This window comes from Electrophorus electricus, chromosome 8 (genome assembly GCF_041902795.1).
Source record: "Electrophorus electricus isolate QZ-2024a chromosome 8, ASM4190279v1, whole genome shotgun sequence".
NCBI classification, from domain to species: Eukaryota; Metazoa; Chordata; class Actinopteri; order Gymnotiformes; family Gymnotidae; genus Electrophorus; species Electrophorus electricus.
This window is the reverse complement of record NC_137504.1, coordinates 27,520,001-27,540,142: the sequence shown is the minus strand read 5'-3', so window position 1 is coordinate 27,540,142 and position 20,142 is coordinate 27,520,001. Positions and strand designations below refer to the sequence as shown.

Genomic DNA, 20,142 nt, shown 5'->3' with positions numbered 1-20,142 from the left:
TTGCAATTAAATATTATCGCTTTAGTTACGCATCACGTTCAGCCACATTTACTTGGCCAACAATAACAATCTGCATGATATAATTTCCTTTTTTGTTTTTTACAGTGGACCCCTCCAATACTAGTATTTTAAAGAACACTTAACAGTCTGAGACAGGAAACTATTATGATACTGATACTTTAACTAATATTAAAAAAAGCCTTGCAAGTGTTTAAGTTAATAATAAAGGGGTTTATTTTTCAATATTTAATTGGTGTGTGGGCTGCCATTTCTACAATAATAAAATACAACAAATCTGAGAAAAAAGATGAAATAATCAATACAATTATTTAATGTACAAAATAATCACAGCCTCCTCTGTCTAGGCGGGTGGTCCACCCTCACTCATCACCTTATTTCAAAGGTTTGGTGTATATTCTACCACAGCTTCAGTCTTCAGGACAAGGCCAGATTAAACCACTATTTTGCATGTCTCTCTCTGACACTCTCACAAGCAGAAACTATAGGGGCCAGTTTCACAGACCCATCTTAAGCCTAACCCTAGATTTAAAAGATTTTCCAATGGTGATTCACCATTCACACTATAATTTAGCACACAACTAGGTATAATCCATGGGTGGGAAACCAGCCCTAGGTCTGATAAACACTGTGTCCAATTAACTGTTGTACATGGGTAACTGGGAATTTTAGTACCACATGACTTCATCCCACATATGAGGGAGTACGAAAACAGCACCAAGAGGAGCTCTTCATAATTTACACTAAATTTCTACATGACAAGAATACCCTCATCATGATAACGGCCATCTGAAACATTTAAGTCCTTGGGGTCCATCATATCTAATCCTGGAGGAAGGGATGTGGACAGGGTTTGCGTATAAAAAAAATTAAAAAACAAAAACAAAACAATAGCAAAACAGAAAGAGGGAGGGTTGACCAGGATGATGAAGAGGGAAGGGTGGACTTGGTGGGGGACTAAAGACCTCGCACTCAGAGGAAGTAGGGTGTAGTCGTTCTGGGTGGTATGACCCTCTCCGAGTCAGGCACGGCCCGAAACAGCTTGGGCTCCCGTGTGTTCACATCCTTGAAGACCATGATGGAGGCAATGTTGCCACAGCGATAGCAGTAGTTGGGGGCTGACCACACGGTCACTAGCTTCTCATCGAACATGAACTTGTAGCCCTCGTGAACCAGCTGATGTGCACGGCAAATCAGCTTCAGGTTGTTGATGTGGACAAACTAAGGAAGGAGAAAAACATGGAATTTTCACCACACACACCTCTCACTCTCTCGGAACATTATACAACCTATAGGTGTAGTTACAGACAGTATTCCATTTCTCACAATTCATCAACCACCCCATACCTACACCCCACCCTATAGAGCATTCTTTAGTAATTGACCACATGACCACTCCCGACTGGTTATTATTTCATTCTTGGGGGGGGGGGGCATCTTTACGTCTGATTTAAATGTAAATTAATCTACTCCTAAATGGTTTAATGGGATTAATAATAAATTAATTAATTCCATTAATAGGATGGATTGTTAACCAGCTAAATATTGTTACCTCATTGGTGACCTTGGCACCGAAGAGCCAGCCAGCACCCCTTGGGCTGATGGCCCAGGTGTCAACATCCTCTGGGTCAGACCAGACAAGGTCACAGAACGCCCCCTTGTGTGGAATTTCCTGGTTTCGTTCGATGGTGCGGATCTGGTCCAGGGTCTTGATATCAGGTGAAAGGCCACCATGAACACAAAGGATCTGCTCATCTATCAACTGGGGATAAAGTACACTTCATGAGTAGCAATACTCCACAAAGACAACCTATACAACAAGTTTAGAAAACTATGTACATTTCTTTTTCACTGTTGTATTAGCACTGAACTCCAGCACAAGAATTAAGATGTTCAAGTCATCTGAGAGTTCACATGCACACTGTTACATTATATTTACAAGTTGCAGTATATTTAGCACATATTTCTTTGGATTTTAAGTCTTAAAATCAACTCTAACAATTGTATTTGTTCCAAGGCAGATGTGTTTAAACATGTTCATTTATACCTGTCTAGCCTCCATGGTGCTGAGAGACAGAATGGACTGATGAGCTCAGTGTCAAACACTTCAACCAAGGAAGACCACTAGAATGTTTCAAAAACAGGACAGTCCTGGGAGTGTTTGTATACTACTTCCTCAAAAGAGGAACACTCAAACTGGCCCGGTTATCTTTGCAGTAATGCTAACACTCTCTGTAGGATGTCACCAGAAAAGCATTATTGATTAAACCCTAAACAGCCATTATACACAGCCACCACACACAGACAACATAGTGCAAAATTCCCTACAAATACATTACAATCCCAGTGGTGCACCCGCAATATGATTCATGCACGACTTTGTCTACTAGAATTATGTATGTTTGCTGGATCATGTAAATACCACAAGTCATCAAAACACCCTCATAACACTTATATGGAATGTCTGAGAACACTCAGTTTTTTAAGACAGCTCATTTTCACATTGCAGATCAATACAGAAGACTAATATAACAAAAACAACCGGATCTTTGGACAGCACCACCACACAGTAAGACAATCACTCAAAGCACACCGTTGCCCTGGCAACCAAAGAGTCACCCCCCCCCCCCCCCAAAACAACTAACCAAACTGGCTCCTGGCCAAGGTTTATGACCTATGTTCTGAGAGTAAACAAACCACTGAACATGTAGGGGCAGGGCAGGGCTGCAAACAGAACTGGCAACAGAGTGGAAAGCAGCATCAGGCCATGATGCTGATATAGCCTCATACAGCCAGTGCCTGCCCATATACTCCAAAATATTCCAGCATCTGGGAGTCTCCTCCAATTACCTGCATGTATGCCTTACATGACTAATTTATGCAAGCATATTTCAATCAGCATCGTCATGAAAATCCTGCCAATCTTACTGGATAATTCCAGTGTTATTTAATTGTCAACTGGTGCATTAAAGTGATGTAAAGACATGTCATATATTAAAATTTGAAGCTTTCAAAGTTCCAGCTGAAGCCAATCATCCCAGACAGCAAACTTAATGATTTAAATGCATTCGCCTCGTCTTAATCTTTTTCATATCAAAACTCCCAGTTCCCGTTGTCTCGTAAGAAGACAGCCCTTTGAGACAGGGTGCTCATACACTGTCCAAGACTGCAAAGCTGATAAGGAGAAAACCCTGAGATTCCAGAAAAGCTCATTTTATACCATGCTGTAAAAACTATCCAATGAAAACTGAACTGGACTGAACTCCTCAACAAACTTCATCACTTCCAAAGATCAAGCAACTACTTTGCATTCCTTACTAAATGTTTGCCTCTCAACACTTTTGTTTATGTGCAAAGACAAGCCAACATTTATACCCAGTTCATCTGACAGGAGTGAAAATTTAAAACCTTCATAATAAACAGCACTTTAACTAGAGCGGCTGTGCCATTACAAATACAAAGCTGCAATACATCTAACCATATAATAACAGCAAGTCAGTCCCTTATAGTCAACAACTGAGTAAGTAGATCTTAAGCAGATCTTACAGCAGCAACGGTCAGCATGTCAAACACTTTGGTGCAGTATCTCCAAGCATTGGCATTCCCATACTTCGTTTGGCACTCATCTGCGGAACGAGAAAATGAAACAACTTTAATGCCCAAGTAATGTCATGACAAATAATGGAGTACGGCTTGTTAAGATTAGTCTCGAGATACTCACCATAAAAGCCATACACTTGTGTGATCTGCCTACTCTCATGATTTCCACGCAACAGTGTGATGCGGTCGGGCCACTTAGCTTTAAGTGCTAGCAAGTATGTGAACGTCTCTAAGCTATAATATCCTCTGTCAACAAAGTCACCCTGTGGAAAGGAAAGAAAAACAATTAAAATGTAATTGCATTTGTATGGCATGCATAATGGACTGCAACTGTCATTCAATGGATAAATTAAAGTGATTAGCAGTTTTAAAATCTTGATCCTTTCTGCAAGTAAATCTGAATCTTCTCCCAGAATGTCACTGTATATGCAAGGCCAATCAATTTGATATAATTATTTTTCTTAAGTACATATTTTTATTACATTTTCAAATCCCAACTACTGTCTCAGTCAGTGAACATACCATGAAGATGTAATTTGTGTCTGGTACTTGTCCTCCAGTTCTGAAGAGTTCACATAAGTCATAAAACTAAGAAGTGCACAGAAGAATTTATAATTAGTGTTCTGAAATCACCAACAACCAGGTTTCAGAAAAATCTAAATTAGCATGCTGTCCTGACTGCACCTGTCCATGGATGTCCCCGCAAACAGTGACTGGAGTTGATACTGGTTGTACATTTGATTCCTCTAGTAGCAGGTCACATACATAATCACACAGCCTCTGTGAAGGGGGAAAACGTGAATTCTTTTAATTTTTCCCCCCCAACCATGGTACCCCGACGAGCTGATTCTTAAGTAAACAAGACCACATTCAAAATAAAGATACCATCTTTTCAATTTGTATTTTTAGACCATTTTAAGAAATAAACGCAGCTTTATTGATGGTGTACGGTCCCCACGGCAGCCCCCGATGAAAAGCCACAAACAAGTGGACATTGCAAATAGACAAATCTATTTAGAGGCATAAATCGACAAAGTTTCATGCGTCAAAGCTTTTAAGTGTTGAGAGTTATTCTCGTTCATGATGGGAGACTGGAGACTTCTGCAGATTATCGTCACTTTCACATCAGCAAAGTGATAAGGTGTGTCAGAGCTCCATTAGACAGCTAGGTTTACCTAGCTAAGCACATTCTGACTGCTTGCTAGCTAACCGACGACTCTATAAAATCCATTCTGTCAACCAGATAATAACACACTACGTTTTAAGACGTTTTTAATCTAGCGAGAAGATGGACGGATTCCACTAACTTGTATCCCGTTCTCTTGCTTGCTATGTAACACAGCTAAAGTTAGCTAGCTAGCTGTTAGTAACGTTAGAAAAGGAACTGGCAAATCAGTGTAAACAGTGTAAACCTTTGACTTTTTGTATCAAAGCGTGGTAAGTCTACCTATCTATAGAATCACGCATTTACGACCAAAAATGTTATTGCCCGAGCACTGTGTAGTATGCATAAATCAATGCTAATCGTAGGACAAAACGCATCAGAGTACTCTTCTGTTGCTAGCTAACAGAAGTTGCTAGCTAAGCTTCGCTTAGTATTTCACTAGCGAGCTAGCTCACCCTGCCAGCTAGAGCCGCTGGTCTTGATTGCGACCAGAGACTTTCTAGGAAAACACTGTGTAGTATTAATAAACGCTTGCTAAGGCAATATTAATGCTTACCTTTAAGTCATTTTCTGGAAGATATTTACACTGTCTTGCAATTTCAACATACTTGTCCAAATCCAACGGCGCCATTTTAAGAACAACAACTCATTCTAGAGCAAAGAGGAAGTACAAACACGTCACGTAGGTTAGTAAGATACTGATCTGAGATCAGCTTCGCTGTTTACAAATATACTATTTATACAATGCTAGTTGTGTGCCAGCATACTAATTATGCGAATATAATACAGCAAAATTGAATCATAGAAGCTAGTTTAAAAACAAACAAACAAAAATAACTACCATATAGATTCCTTAAAGGGACGGAATCAGAACTGAGGGGATCTTACTAGTAGAAGGTAACATAGCAGATGTTGAGGTCAGCTACAGGTACCTTTTAATCCCAAAGAAAAATGGGAACCGTGAAGAAACCACAAGAAAAGCAGCGACAGCCAAATAGCAAGGCAAGTTTTGAGAAGTCAGCTGAATGGGAAGAACCAGATCTGGGCTATCAACACCTACACGCTACCAGTCATCAGATACCTTTCTGGTATGATCAGCTGGCCAAAAGACGAGATGGAAGCCACTGACATCAAGACAAGGAAACTCCTCAGACTATAAACTAAGAGGAAGAGGGGGGCTGAGCATTAGTGCCACTATCCACTGTCCAAGGTCCAGCAGGACAATAGGAAGATGGCCCCAAGGGATGAAGTGCTTGGTGCGTAACCCGAGGAAGATGTGAATAAGAAGGAAGAGGAACCATCATGGGAGGACAAATCCCTGCACTCCATGTACCATGGGCAAATAGTGGAAGTGGCTGATATGGAAAAATCATACCAATGGCTAGAAAAGGCTGGATTGAACAAGAGCACTAATCATGACAGCACAGAATACAGGATCAATAGAGGCTGGGGTCTACCAGGACTCCAGATGCAGGCTGTGCAAAGATGCCCCTGAGACATTCCAACACATAACAGTGGAATGGAAGATGCTCGTAGGCAGAGCATACATGGAACACCATAACCAAGTGGCTGGAATTGTATACAGAAACATCTGTGCCAAATACGGGCTGGACATTCCAAGGTCGAAGTGGGACACACCCCTGAAGTTGGTGGAGAATGAGTGAGCTAGACTTCCAGATCCAGACTGATAAAATTGTAATAGCTAACCAACCAGACATAGCAGTGGTGGATAAACAACAGAAAAGGGCCGTAGTGATGGATTTGGTAATTGGAGCATAGGGGCTGTAACTCCCAAACTGGGAGAATGGTGCCAAAAGATCCCAGGAACAACATCTGAAATCTTGTTCTAGAAGAGTGCAGTCCTGGGAACAGCTAAGATACTACTTAGGACTTAGGACTCGCTTAGGACTCGCAAGCTCCTAGGCCTCTGGTAGAGGACCACCCGAAGACTGAGTGGGGAATTTTACTTCAAACGTTAGTCACCTCAAAATGTCTTTATATATGTATTGTATGGCCTAATTATTATAGCTTGTTTTGTAGCTACTAACTTAATGCAAATTGTAATAGTGTTTACTGTCATGAAACACAAAATATGTGTTAAATAAATAAAGCAATGCATGTACTGTAGCACATTTTAATATCTCAAATATTGCAGCCCTTTCCAGTTTTAGCAGAGGCAAAAACCAGACTTGCGCCTCAGCATTGTACACTGGACATTCAAACACTTACTGACACTTAAAATTTTTCTTTGTGGAGTTCATTTATTTCCTGTGACAATCATTGGAATGGAATGCACACATGGTGAATCACATCTGAATCACAAAGTGTTTTGTGCATATGAAAGTGTACTTTAAATCAGATGTTATTTTGCTGTTGTGGTAAGATTGAGCAATTATTTGTTGTACAATAATATTTGTACACATTTATTATTATTTCATATTCTGTTCAGCATACATTTAAGAATCAAAGTATAGTGTGAGTTACTGATTTCTTAGAGGAGAATCTAAAAAGTAAAAAAAGATAAACTATGCTGTTTATACATTGATTTTCAAAGTTCTATGAAATGATTTTATTTGTAAGCATGGACCTGTGGACAATACAACAGCACTGACTTCCATTTAAATTCACATACCTCTAAATCGAATATAGGCACTTTTTATGATAAGACCATGTTTTTGTACTATGAAAATCTTAATGACCTTTTTTTGGCCACATTAATGCAGTTCAGTAAATTATTATACCCAAACAGGAAACATCCACAGGCAGTTTAATGTCAAGGGGGCTAAGCAAACACTTCCAATTTTTAGTTTATAAGTTTAGTTTATAAGCATACATTTTCACTGTGCCTTCTGTAAGCATTACAGTACTGTGCATCTTAATATCTAAGTCTGTTTCCACCATGACTCATGGAATATGTATAGTTTATGAACACAGAAAACAGCTGTTTGAAATGTAATTGAAAATCCATTGTACTGTAGAGCAAGTAATTGAGCAAGTAATTTTACCTTTATAAGTATGAGTCTGAGATAGTTTGTGATGTGGTAGTGTTAGGAAAGAGAGAGGTGTCTTGTCTCTGCATTTCCTTTCTACATCCACAATCCAGTATTCTCATCATCTACAGTATAATAGTAGGTGCACTAAGTCAATCAGTTTACAGCCTGGTCAAACATCCATTGTTCAGGGGTCATCGAGATTTTGTCCGAGCAGATTCCTGCAATTGAAAAAAAGAGGAAAAATAAAATGCATGACCTGCAGTGACTAAATTCTAAATAGACTGTACATGTGGCTAAGAGTCTGGGATAGTGGTGTAGTGGCCAGCTGTGCTCGGACACACTCACCACCATCAGGTGTCCATTCTTTGCCCTGTACACCATAAATTCACTGCTGCTCTTAAAATCCACCACGCCTTCTCTGCCTGGCTGGATGTCAAACCTCACACTGCAAGAGGTACAGGTTCAAATGATTCACACTTTAAAATGTACAGGTTCAAACAGTTCACACTGCAAAAGGTACAGGTTCAGATGATTCACACTGCAAAAGTTACAGGTTCAGATGATTCACCAATGAAGTGGTTTGCTTTTAAACCCAATCTAGTCTTTCAAGTGGATTTTCATGTGAAATGGACACTCACTAAAGATAACACAGGAAAATACTTAAGGAAAAGTTTGGAAAACACAGCTTTGGTCCATGGTCCACAACTGGCTCATTGTGACCATTCTCTGTCTTTTTATTTTATAATTTAAAAACAATATTATCCCTATAAGCAATATTTTTGAAGAAACTATTTGGACTTAGGAAACACTCTCTCACCTTCCTTGAACCACTTTGACCAGGTTGCGGTTTTTCATCACCACACACAGCTGGGTCAAAGCCTCAAAAAGATAATTGCACTGTAGGACCAGATCCCCCTGAAAGACAAAGCAACTATGCATATTCTGTCAGGAACAAAACAAGAACAAATCTGACTGAATTTCAACCTTCAGTTGAAACTGTTTGTGTATCTTACACAGACAACATTTGATGAAGTCAGTACTGATATGATTTTGAACTTGGCAAACAAACATATGCAAACATATCCTATATGCTGATGGAGGGTGAAAAACTAGCATTTTATAAATATGCTCACACACTAGGGGTTCTCTTACTTTTTGCTTGATGTCTTCACATGTGACATGGAGAATCAGGAAATCATCACTCAGATTGCTGACAGATACACCTGTAAAATTGACTTTGATGGTTCTCAAGATGCCATATCAATAAAGCTTTCTTCTGTACATAAATGCAATGTTAACTGAATAATTAGCAAATTTAAGTGAGTGAAATCTAAAACATCCAAGAACTTTTCTAGACTCACTGACATTGTTGGAGTAACTTTGATGGGACAGAATAGTACTAGGTAGGTAGGTAGGTAGGTAGGTAGGTAGGTAGATAGATAGATAGATAGATAGATAGATAGATAGATAGATAGATAGATAGATAGATAGATAGATAGATAGATAGATAGATAGATAGATAGATAGATAGATAGATAGATAGATAGATAGATAGAAGTTTATTGATCCTGAAGAAAACTTTAGGAAAAGTAGCATTAACTTCTACACTAGGGTATTAAGGTGTGTTAATCACTATAGTCACCTTTCAGTGAGGTGTATTCCACTCTCTGCTTGATCTTGGCCTCCTCCACTAAGTAAGCAGCTTTCTGAGTGAAAATAAGCACACGATATCGAGGGCGGAATCCGTTTCTGTCGTATTTTATCACTGGAACACTGTACTGAGGGTGGAAGAAGACAAGACGAGGAATTTTCACACTCTCCCCAGGACACTTATAGAAACACTGTAGGCGTAGAATATGAGACAAATTGATATCATTGTTAAGATTCTTTCTCTAAAGGTTTACAATATTCAGGACAATTCAACCCTTCAGGGTAATAATGACTAATTTCCTGAGTTTTCAGCACAATTCATGTTTAAGTTTTAATGTTTAAGTGCAGGTATTAACTGAGTTAGACAGACATTAGCTTCTGTTACCTTGATACTTTCAGAGCCCATCAGCTGTAGCACACGCATGTTCATGTCCTGCTCATCTGTAGATAACATGACAAAAGTGCACATGAATAATAGAATATTGATAGCGAAAGCCTGGGCCACTTCAGTAGGACCCATGGAGGATTCCAGAGTACCTGTTATAATCGTTTATAAGTGTAAACCAACAAAATAGAACATTTCAGTGTTATTGAGTCTTAATCAAAGACAAACCTGATCTAAAATTTAAGAATGGGATTCCCTTCTAATGTGTTTCAGTAAAATATGTGCATTAATATAGAACACTTTAAACTTGCATTTTGCTTTCAAAATCAAAATAATTTTTTGCCACCATCACATCAGCAAGTTCTTACTGAGCCTGGTGTTAGCGAAAGGCTGGGGCACACTCTGGGGATAGCTCTCCTTCTTGCCTTTGAATATGTCACTGGTTAGTGCTTTGATTCGCAGCTGAAAACAAAATGAAATACAATCCATATTTCTATAATGTAATTTATAAGAATTACATATTATATGCACATTACCTAATTTGTATTGATTGATTGATTTTTACCCATTGATTGTATCTCATTTACATTACAAATCATGCATGCATACACTTCACAAGTATTTTACTATAGTGTTTACAACAGAACTTGTTCAAGAAACACATCTGTTATTAGTTACTGCGCAGACAACTGGAAGTCATTATGGACAGTAGTACCTGTGCTTTCCTTTCCAGTGTGATCCCTTGCATGTACCTCCGCACCAAGTACCGCTTATGGAGTTTCTGCAGGAGCGCAGAGGCCTGTAAAAATCCCCAGCAGTTCCATTATTCCAGTCCATTTCTTACCTGCTACCAATGTCCTCACAATCCTGGCAGAAGCCCAATGGCATGCTCCTTCTGATCAATATTTATAGTGTTACTATAGTCTAGGTTCTTAAACATTTTAACTCAAAGACCCAATGGAAAAAGATCCAGACAACGCTGGTACCCAATGTGACAAAGTCCAATAATAATGTCCATAAAATAAAAAGGTTATTTGTTACTAATAATGAATATTTTGTATATTCTTAATAGAAGAAAATGAAAAGGCAAAAATTATGTAAAAACAATAAGATTAAAACATTACTTATGATCCAATAAAAGATATATATAGTACTGACAGTATACATATAAATCTGCTATATAAAGACTGGGGCTATTAACTGAATAGTTGAACCTGTAAACAGTGAACATTTGTAAAGTGTCTGACTAAGGGTGAGGGACAGGGTTTGCTTCCTGTAGTGAGCATTATGGTGAGCATTATGCTGCGTTTACAGCCACACAGTGTCATCACAGTAGGCGCACCAACCTGCTAACAGCCCAAGTCTGTCTGAACAGCACTTGACACCCAGATAGCATAGTTTATTAATATAATAAGAGTTGGACACATCCTGAGTTGCTTGTTGTTTGTTTGTTTGCTTGCTTGTTTTCCTTTTCACTTAGTCATTCAGGAAACAGACATTTACACACAACACTGTTGTATATACAATGCTGAATATTGGTGCTTGTACTTGAAAACCACAAATGTAAACGTAAAAGGCGACTTTCCCACATCAGTAGTGCTATTTAAACCTTAAAAGTAGAGTGACACTCATTATAGATTTATTGCACCTTCCTAATAATGTGTCAACCCATCCCACACACATTCCCCACCCAGTTTAGGTCATGACCAAGGGTTTAAGAAGTATCAAATGAAAGCTCTACCTCCTGCATGACAGGTGGGGGTGTTAGCCAGCTCCGTTTGTCCAGCACAGATGTGGGAAGGTTGCCTTTGAGGCGCATGAGGTAGCTTTGACGTACGAAGGCCAGATACTCAGAGTTGTCCATGCTAACTGGTTGATTCCTGTTTGTGAAGCCTTTGATAAACCTGTGAGAATTTAATAAACATTATGGTGAATAGAATTATTTACAAAAATAAGTTAGAATTAAGTTGTAAGTGTTAATGTGGGCGGATCATCTCAAACAATCTCTGATTGCATAATTTTTTTCCCATTAGATATTTGATTATGAGATTAGACAATAATATTATTAATATGTCAATAATAAAGAATTTATATATCCATTATAAAAACAATTGTTCATTTGTAAAACATTCTGTTCTGGCTCTCAGAGGAGCTGTTTTTTTGTTTGTTTGTTTGTTTGTTTAGTCAGATCTGCCCGATGTTGTATTAGAGGTGTTGATTGGCCCTTTCGGGCTGTGTGTTTATATTGAAGGTATTGATTGGTTCTGGCAGTGTGTTTGAGCTGTTCCTACTTCTTAATGACTCTGGTAGCCCACGCCCTTCTTTCCCGCTCTCTTCTGGCCCGAAGACCTCTCCAGCAAGCTTCAATTTTAGTAGCTAAAGTCACAGAGGCAGACAGAAAAAGACTTTTGAAAGTGATGCCATGATTTAGTATTTCCATTGTAACTGTGTTATATTAAAAGATTAAAAGCATAAGATGCATACTGGTTTAATACCTGCTTCTCTCTGCCTGAGGTAGTCTCCCTTTACCTTGTAGCCTTTGTATTTGGCTTGAATTCGAGTAGCTGTAAATACATACATACATACATACATACATACATACATACATACATACATACATACATACATACATACATACATAGATAACACCAGAAATAAACAGTGTTTCTGCTTTCTGACTATACCAACTGCTACCTTTAGGTGTCACTGCAGTCAAGGGAAGGCAGCCTGACAAAATACCTTGTCTTTTGGCAGTATAGAAATAAATGCTGCTTTGCCATCTGCCGTAATGAACTGAATCACTGGCCTAAAAACTTCAACATTGGAAAAAAGACCCTATACCAAAATCAATGTAACACTGATGCCTTACTGTCAATGTAACACCATCAGTGTGATTCTGATGTCTTACCTAGCTCATGCCTACAGATGTCAAAGGCATCTTCAGTGGCAAACAGTGTCCGTGGATGGCGAATAAAGATTTTGGTCCTTAATAAACAAGAAGAAGGAGTCAATCAGAAGCTGGCAGCTGTACAGATGGAGGAGGTAGCAGGGGACAGTGCCGTACCTGCCCATCTTGTACTCATGGGGTTTGTAGCCAAGGTGTTCAACGAGGCATTTCACACCTTCAGCTGGTGTCCCTTTCCAGTTGGGCCACGTGTCTGGACACAGAGCCTTATACCTGTCCGCACAGTCAAAGTAGGTGTTAATAGTGCAGCCAGCACTCCTTCATTTGCCACATTCAGGCATATGCAGAAATGTTTCACATTTTATCTCCACCTGTTAAGAGCTATACTGTTTAACTAGCTGCTCATTTAGCAGTTGCAAAACAAATATGAATAATTATCATTTGATCAATTTACATTTATGTATTTGGCAGACACTCTTGTTCAGAGTCTTCAGCTGCAATTTCCAGTCTAGCCACTCCTTGCTAATATTAACATACTGCTGCAGAGTATGGAGTGGGAGTCAGGACTGCACCTTTTCAGGAAGACCTCGTATCTCCTGCGGTAGGCAAAGCCAGCCCGCCTCACTCTCAGATGTTCCATCAGGCCCAGGTACTTGATCTGGTGCCTCACCATATTGTCATCAAAGTGGCCTGTAGCACAGGGATGAAGGAGGGGAGTCATTGTCACTATGGCAACAATGGGGGGAGGGATCACTGTCAGCACTGGGATAATGGAAGGGGGGGTCACTGTCCTAGAATGAAAGCCTCACCTGGCTTTGGACTGAAGCCTCACTTGGCAGGGAACTGGAGCATCACCTGACTGGTGAATGAAGTCTCACCTGGCTTTGGACTGAAGCCTCACTTGGCCTCACCTGGCTGGGGAGGTCCATCCTTACCTAGATGGGGGCTGAAGCCTTTCCTGGCTGGGAAGTGAAGTCTCACCAGGCTGGGGAGGTAAATTCTAACCTGGCTGGAGACATAAAGGCTTACCTGGCTGGGGAGTGAAGCCTCACCTGGCTGCTTGCTGTCGTTGGGTTTCAGGCAGCGCACATACCACGGCTCCTTGGACATAAGAATCTCGGTCAGGCCTGCCAGGCTGTTCTTAAACTGGGTAGCCACCTGTATCACCATAAACACAATATGTCTCTCATTACTGTGCATTTAACATTTAAAACACAATAAAATCTTCAGTCTTTTGATACAAGCAAGAGACACTATATTAACCCCCAGTGTTACTGGGGCTTTTGTTGTATGGTAGTATAGATATTTATGCTCAAAATCACTGCATTAACTGTCCATCCTAGTTTGATTAAAGTTTGAGAATGCGATTTATGCTCTTTAGGTTTGCTAATGTAAAATACAGTAGTTAAAACACCATGTTTGAATGCTCTTGTTTTTTTCTACCGTTTCAGGCCTTTTTTTGTTGTCGGGTTCTGCAGCTGGGAAGCACTGCTGTATGATGGTGTTTTTAGACTGCCGCATAACCTGAATATGACACATCAGTAGAGTTCACTTCCTAATTATGCATTCAGATGTCAGATATCACCATCAAAGATTATTCACAAATCAAAGAGCATGGTTTTCCAAAGACATGAATCCCTAGTAAACAAATCGCTCATTAATATAGAAAGCTGTAGAGGTTGTACACTTACATCTTTGATGTTCCTGTAAAGGAGATCATTATTCTTGTCAAGAAATCCTAACAAAAGAAAGCAACTATAGTTAAAGGACAATCCATCATCCTTACTGAGCATGTTTTCCCAGTATGTCAGCTAATAATGAGAGGGTAAGGGAAAGGAAGTTGAGCAGGTCCCCTCTTACCAGTCACACTGTAAGTGACCTCCCCAGCATAGTGTACAAGGCGGAAGTCCCCTCGGCCCAGGGTCTTCCGGGTCTTCTGGTCAGCCAACTTGTGTCTATACATCAGAAATATGTTGCATTTTGCTTCAGGATAAACTTCAGTGTATGAGGGAGAGAATCTAAGACTCATGAAGGACTGTTTCAGTTGTTTTACACTACAATGGTGTGCCTATAGTGCTGATGTTACAAAGCTTCTGCAAATTACCTATTGGCCAGGCATTCACATGAAGTTTAAGGCAGACATGTATGTGAGTGTTTGACACTGAACAGGAGGAGTCAGTGACGCATGACTCACGTGATGAAATGAGGATGTCCAGGTAGCTTTTCCTCTAACTTCTCCAGGAAAGTGAGATCAGTGGCCCCTCCTGGACGCAAACACTCCTCATCCTGCATCAGAAATCAATCAAACATAAATGTCTGTCAGAGAGGGACTTGTGAATTGTAGTCACAGAATTGAGGGCTCAGAGATTCTCTTACTGAGGAGTCACTCTAGGAGTTTTAGTTTTACTGCCTCCTTTCTGTGTCTCCCACTGGCAGCTGGGGGTTCTTCTACTTGTGTAACCTTTTGTATTTTTGTTTAATGGAATTATTGATGTCTAAGGTATGAGTGAAAATGTATGAATGAATACATGTCTGAGATATGGGAGAATATGTGCAAGTGAACACGTCTGTTTCTCATTCAGTTTCTAATTGTTGCCGATTTTGATTTTGTTTCTGATGTTGATTGTGTCCCTGATTTTTATTCTGATTTTTAATTTTGATTTCAATTCATATTTTGATTCTAATTGTGCATTTGTTTCTGCTTCTGATTCTGATGATTGGACTGTGTATGTATGTGTCTTTCTTACCAGCACTGCAATGATTCCTCTGTGTTTCTCTTCCACCAGGTCACAGATGATTTTGTTGTTGAAATATGCCACTGGCTCCCACTGGCCCCAAGCAATTGTGTGTGAGAAAGAAAACAGAATCACAGATCAAGGTGCTAATACTGATGATAGTAATACCCCGTGCTACTACTGATAATAAATCCTCCCCAGAGTTTCATTCCAACCATTAGAAGTTGCTACTCAACTCAAGCCAGAAGAGTGAATTAAACAGTGAAATTTAAATGGGCTGCTATTAAATCATAGCAGGACTTTTATTCTGTAGGCCTGAACTTGTACAGCACAGTCAGTTTACTTTCAGCTGGACCTATAATGACTGCGTAATTCAATATTGGGTTTTTTATTGAAAAGGATGATGGAGTGCCATTTATACAGTACAGTGCCAGAAATAAACTAGAGGAATGAATATGGTCATAGGAGGGTGGTACATAACCAAGTGAAGACACAAGCATGTTGGTGAAAGTTCAGGTATGTGTAATCACCTCGATGCCCTCCAGCTCATACTCCTCCTGCTCTGATTTGATGGTGAGCTGGATGAAGAGCTGCTGGAGTTTTTCGTTGCAATAATTTATGCAGAACTGCTCAAAACTGATTGGACATGAAACCAGCAAAGTCAACAAACCAACCAACGATTTTAGAGAACAACAAATATTCTTAAATAGTGCAGCTACAATGAATTTGTTACTGTGAGAAAATTATGAACTGATTATCCACGTTGGTAAACGGATCTTGATTTTCTTTTTTTTTTTTTTTTTTTTTAAATAAAAGCCTGTGTAGGTTTGTAATGACCCCCATCAGAGGATATAATGAAAGAGAAAAGCCAGCACCTCAAATGTGTCCACAGGGCCTGTTCTGACATTCTAAGATCATGATTATGATATTTTTCCATTTCCAAACTCAATTAACCCCCTTTGCATAGCTTTCTGTGTGACATATTTTTTAAAATAAAAATGCGTTTGATTTGTCACTTTTTAAGGCATCTGATCAATGTAAAATACAGTTTTTACCTGTTGACATCGAACACTTCAAATCCATAGATGTCAAGAAGGCCTATCACTGTCTTCCTGGTTAAGTCCTGTAACAGGATAATGATATTTCTGTGAGCATTTAATCAATCATCAAATTCTTTCTTTAAGGTCAAGTTCAATGTGTTAATGCTCAGATCTCTGTTGCTTGGATACCAGATTAAAGAAACATGCCTTGTTGGCTAAAGACGCATTGATTTTATTGACCAGCCATGTAAAAGTGCGGCCATAGATGGCTTTGGCTAGGGCATCCCTGGCATATCTTGCGTGATCAACAGTGAAGGGGCTCAGCACCTGCAAACAGTTCATGCAAGAAAATTTAAAACACACCAAGATTAACTTCTGCAGATGTACAGTCCGATTATAAGTCCTCAGAGGCACTCGGAGAACAGTTCCCCTGCTCTGAAACACCTATCAGCTCTTTGGAACTACCTCATGAGGCTGAGTAGATCTGAAGAAGTCAGATGTGCAGTGTATGGGGCGCTAAGTGTGTAGGAGGACTAAGACTGAAAAACACTGCCACAAAACGTTTCCAAATAGGTAACTGACATTTTTTATTTGATGGTGCAGGTTTCTATTTCATGTCAGTTTCAGACATCAGTTTTGTTCATGTGTCATGGGCTCAGTACTAAAGTGGAGACAGTGCGATGAAGGGATCCAGATTGCTCTGCACTACCTCTTCGGCTTTGGCCTCAATCTTTCTGTGAGTCAAACCCTCCCGCAGCACGTGGGCAGGGAGCTCCAACAACTGCAGAAGAAAGAAAGAAAGAAAGAAAGAAAGAAAGAAAGAAAGAAAGAAAGAAAGAAAGTAGGGTTTGTCTTTGATTTGTTGTAAAATGTAGTCTGGTATCATCCATCATCAAAAACTTGATAAAGCAAGTTTATCTTGCCTTAGAAAGCCAACGTATCTCTTCATTGCTGTTGAGCGTGGCATAACCCCGGGAACCGGCCTCAAACTGAACATTTCCAATATGGAGGACACTGGCGATAATTGAAAACAAATGCTATAGAAGAAGACAGAGGGGAAAAAATGTTATTCATCGATTTCCCTTTGAGTGCAGTATTGTGCTGTACAATTTATGGCACTAGCGGGTACCTCAATATCCTTCTCACTAAAGTCAATAACTGACAGAGCTTTCTGCACGGTTTTCCAGTCACTCTTGTCATGAATCGAGTTCACTTTGGCACATGCTCCCTGGAAAAATACAAAAACAACCCCCGCACACAAAAACAACATGCGCAAAAACTTTCAGTTGGGTGTTGAAAACACATGTGAAATGTTTGAATAAAACTGGACACTTTAAATGAGGATTAGTATTTTATGGAGGAAAGAAAAAACAACAAAACACTAACACATACCTGAATCAGGTATGCATATTTCTGAGAGTTTTGCTCCAGACCAAGCCAGCGCAGAAGATCCTCCTCTGCTCCTTCAAGCAGCTGATAGAAGATGTGGAAGTTCCTCTCACCACGATTCTGGTGGACCACCCTGGACTTCTCAAGCAGGTAACTCAGGATGTGCCCACCAACGGCGGCGCCCTGTGGGAAACTTGTGTGTTTACTCATGAGGGACTAGACTAGAATGACCTAAGTCTGAAACCTTCCATTACCTGGTAGTTGAACTGAATATCCATGTACTTTCCAAAACGGCTAGAGTTGTCATTCTTCAGCGTTTTGGCATTCCCAAAAGCCTGTCATAAAAAATGTTTTTAAAAACTAAGAAAAAGGGAGAAAAAAACAAAGGGTGTGGTGGCACCATTTCCGCTTAATTGACCTTCAAATGTTCACAACTCGTGACACGTCCTCTCTAACACACTAAGCTGTTTGAGCCTTTAAAGTTGGATGGAAGTTCTGCTGTGTGTGCAGTACATACTGGGTGTAGATTAATGTAATAGAGTGTTGGCACACTTAGGTTGCCTGACCTCCAGCACGGGGTTGGAGAGAAGGAGTCGATCCCGTACACTGTCCAGCAGCCTGGTGCTGGGGCAACTGACTGCGTAGAACTGAAGGACCTTTTTGGATGCCTCTGTTTTTCCAGCACCACTCTCCCCGGAGATGAGGATGAAGTGGCTGCTGCTCTCGCTGGTCATGGTGCGGTAGACGTTATCAGCCAGTGCAAAGCTAGAGGAGGCAGAAGGGAGACGAGAGGCACCGCGTGCCGTGATAATGCGCATGAAACCCTGGCAACAGCACGTGTCTCAAGCCTACATGTACAACTCAAAGAAAACATCTAGTTTGAAAACTGAGCTCTGACATATAAGAAGCTGCTATTAAAGGAAATCAGATATAGCCTAAATTACACACACACATATATATATATATATATATATATATATATAAAACTTACATATGAGGTGGCAGCTCAAAAAAGTTGACTCCCATGTAAATGTCCATCTGCTTCTTAGTATAGATGCCCAGCTCCTTATAAGGGTTAACAGAGACCAGGAGGGTACCGATGTAGGTCTAACAGAAAGAAGGGCAGGCAGTAACAGACCTTATATGTCATCATAAGGCAACCAAAAAACTTTAAAGTGATCAGAAGGCCCATAATGTTGGTTTCAGCCTCTCTTTCAACAACAATAAAGAAATAAAGAATAAAAGTCTCGATGTAAACAAATAGACAAAGTTAGCATTAATTCATTACTGTCGATCTTAATGTATCAATGTAGGTGTACATGAATTACTGTAGGTATTAATTCTATTCACTGTAGGTGTTAATTCTGTCCTGTCTCTTAGAAGGGAAATGAAAACCTGTGAGAACAATTTCACCCAGTTGCTCTGTTCAGTGATCCATACAACTGTGCCAATGAACCCTACTTATCTGATTTATCTACTGCTGAATCTGTGCTGACCTCTCTGCCTCGAAACCCAGGATGAGCTCATAGATGACATTTCCCCATCCAATCAAAGTGTTAGGATGACCTCAGTGATGACATTTACCCATCCAACCCTGTGTCAGGATGATCTCGGAGATTATATATTTACCCATTCCAGCCAGTGTATAAAGGTTTTATATATCGGTTTTGATATTATGTAGAAGCAATGTGAAAAAAAAGTTGTATTTTTTGTAGTAATAGTGTATATAAAGGTTATCTATTATGTAGTCATGTGAATAAAGGATTGATATTATGTAGTAGTATGTATAAAGGATTTATATTATGTATAAATATTTTATATTATGTAGTTGTAGTGGGTATGCAGCTTTTACATTATGGAGTAGTGTGTATAAAAGTTTTATATAATGTAGTAGGTTGTATGTAGCTTTTACATTATGTAGTAATGTTTATAAATGTTTTATATTATGTAGTAGGGTATAAATAGCTTTCATGTTATGTAGTAGTGTGTATAAATGTTTTATATCTTGCAGTCATGTTAGCACTGAGGTATAGTACTATTAGTATTTAGTGGAGGGACGACTTACATATATGAGATTTTCGTTGAAGCGTTTCTTCAGATTGTCCAGGAAAGCTGTCTCACTGGTGTAGGTGTCCAGCAGCACAAAGTCCTGGATGCCCACACGGTCTCGAGCTGTCAATGAACACTCCATGTCTCTCAGGATCCGATTGCACCTCTCCTCCAAGCTCTGTGGCAGAAATAATGCTCCTTCCTCAGTCCTTC

At 39.7% G+C, this 20,142-nt stretch overlaps 2 protein-coding genes across 5 annotated transcripts in view; both read right to left on the bottom strand.

Annotated features, from left to right (window-relative positions):
* Positions 1-210: 210 nt before the first annotated feature.
* ppp6c (protein phosphatase 6, catalytic subunit) lies at positions 211-5,867 on the bottom strand. Of its 3 annotated transcripts, none has more exons than XM_027020052.3 (8): positions 5,716-5,867; positions 5,340-5,434; positions 4,303-4,398; positions 4,141-4,206; positions 3,740-3,881; positions 3,565-3,644; positions 1,571-1,780; positions 211-1,239 (listed from the first exon to the last, which is right to left on the bottom strand). In XM_027020052.3, the coding sequence occupies exons 2-8, from the start codon at positions 5,412-5,414 to the stop codon at positions 991-993; spliced, it is 918 nt and encodes a 305-aa protein (XP_026875853.1). In that variant the 5' UTR covers positions 5,415-5,434; positions 5,716-5,867; the 3' UTR covers positions 211-990. The 3 variants fall into 3 exon arrangements, with proteins under 3 accessions (XP_026875853.1, XP_026875854.1, XP_026875855.1); XM_027020053.3 differs by having other exon boundaries at positions 5,672-5,816; XM_027020054.3 differs by having other exon boundaries at positions 5,625-5,788.
* Positions 5,868-6,930: 1,063 nt separating this feature from the next.
* Positions 6,931-20,142, bottom strand: part of myo1hb (myosin IHb) — a 19,151-nt gene continuing 5,939 nt past the window's right edge. Inside the window, exons 2-32 of one of the 2 annotated variants that reach the window (XM_027020031.3) lie at positions 19,946-20,107; positions 18,872-18,987; positions 18,447-18,645; positions 18,135-18,215; positions 17,884-18,063; positions 17,621-17,719; positions 17,415-17,528; positions 17,201-17,272; positions 16,699-16,818; positions 16,507-16,574; positions 15,982-16,087; positions 15,464-15,544; positions 14,911-15,002; positions 14,577-14,671; positions 14,408-14,454; positions 14,160-14,240; positions 13,769-13,874; positions 13,289-13,406; positions 12,876-12,989; positions 12,720-12,796; positions 12,307-12,375; positions 12,103-12,187; positions 11,553-11,715; positions 10,527-10,610; positions 10,180-10,273; positions 9,812-9,867; positions 9,419-9,554; positions 8,929-8,999; positions 8,594-8,691; positions 8,122-8,221; positions 6,931-7,994 (exon numbers count right to left, since the gene is read on the bottom strand). In XM_027020031.3, coding sequence (XP_026875832.2) covers positions 7,968-7,994; positions 8,122-8,221; positions 8,594-8,691; positions 8,929-8,999; positions 9,419-9,554; positions 9,812-9,867; positions 10,180-10,273; positions 10,527-10,610; positions 11,553-11,715; positions 12,103-12,187; positions 12,307-12,375; positions 12,720-12,796; positions 12,876-12,989; positions 13,289-13,406; positions 13,769-13,874; positions 14,160-14,240; positions 14,408-14,454; positions 14,577-14,671; positions 14,911-15,002; positions 15,464-15,544; positions 15,982-16,087; positions 16,507-16,574; positions 16,699-16,818; positions 17,201-17,272; positions 17,415-17,528; positions 17,621-17,719; positions 17,884-18,063; positions 18,135-18,215; positions 18,447-18,645; positions 18,872-18,987; positions 19,946-20,107 — 3,111 coding nt within the window. In that variant the 3' untranslated portion in view covers positions 6,931-7,967. The remainder of the gene's footprint in view (positions 7,995-8,121; positions 8,222-8,593; positions 8,692-8,928; positions 9,000-9,418; positions 9,555-9,811; positions 9,868-10,179; positions 10,274-10,526; positions 10,611-11,552; positions 11,716-12,102; positions 12,188-12,306; positions 12,376-12,719; positions 12,797-12,875; positions 12,990-13,288; positions 13,407-13,768; positions 13,875-14,159; positions 14,241-14,407; positions 14,455-14,576; positions 14,672-14,910; positions 15,003-15,463; positions 15,545-15,981; positions 16,088-16,506; positions 16,575-16,698; positions 16,819-17,200; positions 17,273-17,414; positions 17,529-17,620; positions 17,720-17,883; positions 18,064-18,134; positions 18,216-18,446; positions 18,646-18,871; positions 18,988-19,945; positions 20,108-20,142) is intronic. The other variant, XM_081718667.1, reaches the window with a different exon arrangement.

Coding starts and splice junctions, on each gene's coding strand:
- ppp6c (XM_027020052.3), bottom strand. CDS start 5,414: ATGGCGCCGTTGGATTTGGACAAGTATGTTGAAATTGCAAGACAGTGT. Junction 4,399..5,339: donor TTCCAGAAAATGACTTAAAG/GTAAGCATTAAT, acceptor CCCCCTTCACAG/AGGCTGTGTGATTATGTATG. Junction 1,240..1,570: donor GTGCCAAGGTCACCAATGAG/GTAACAATATTT, acceptor CTCCTTCCTTAG/TTTGTCCACATCAACAACCT.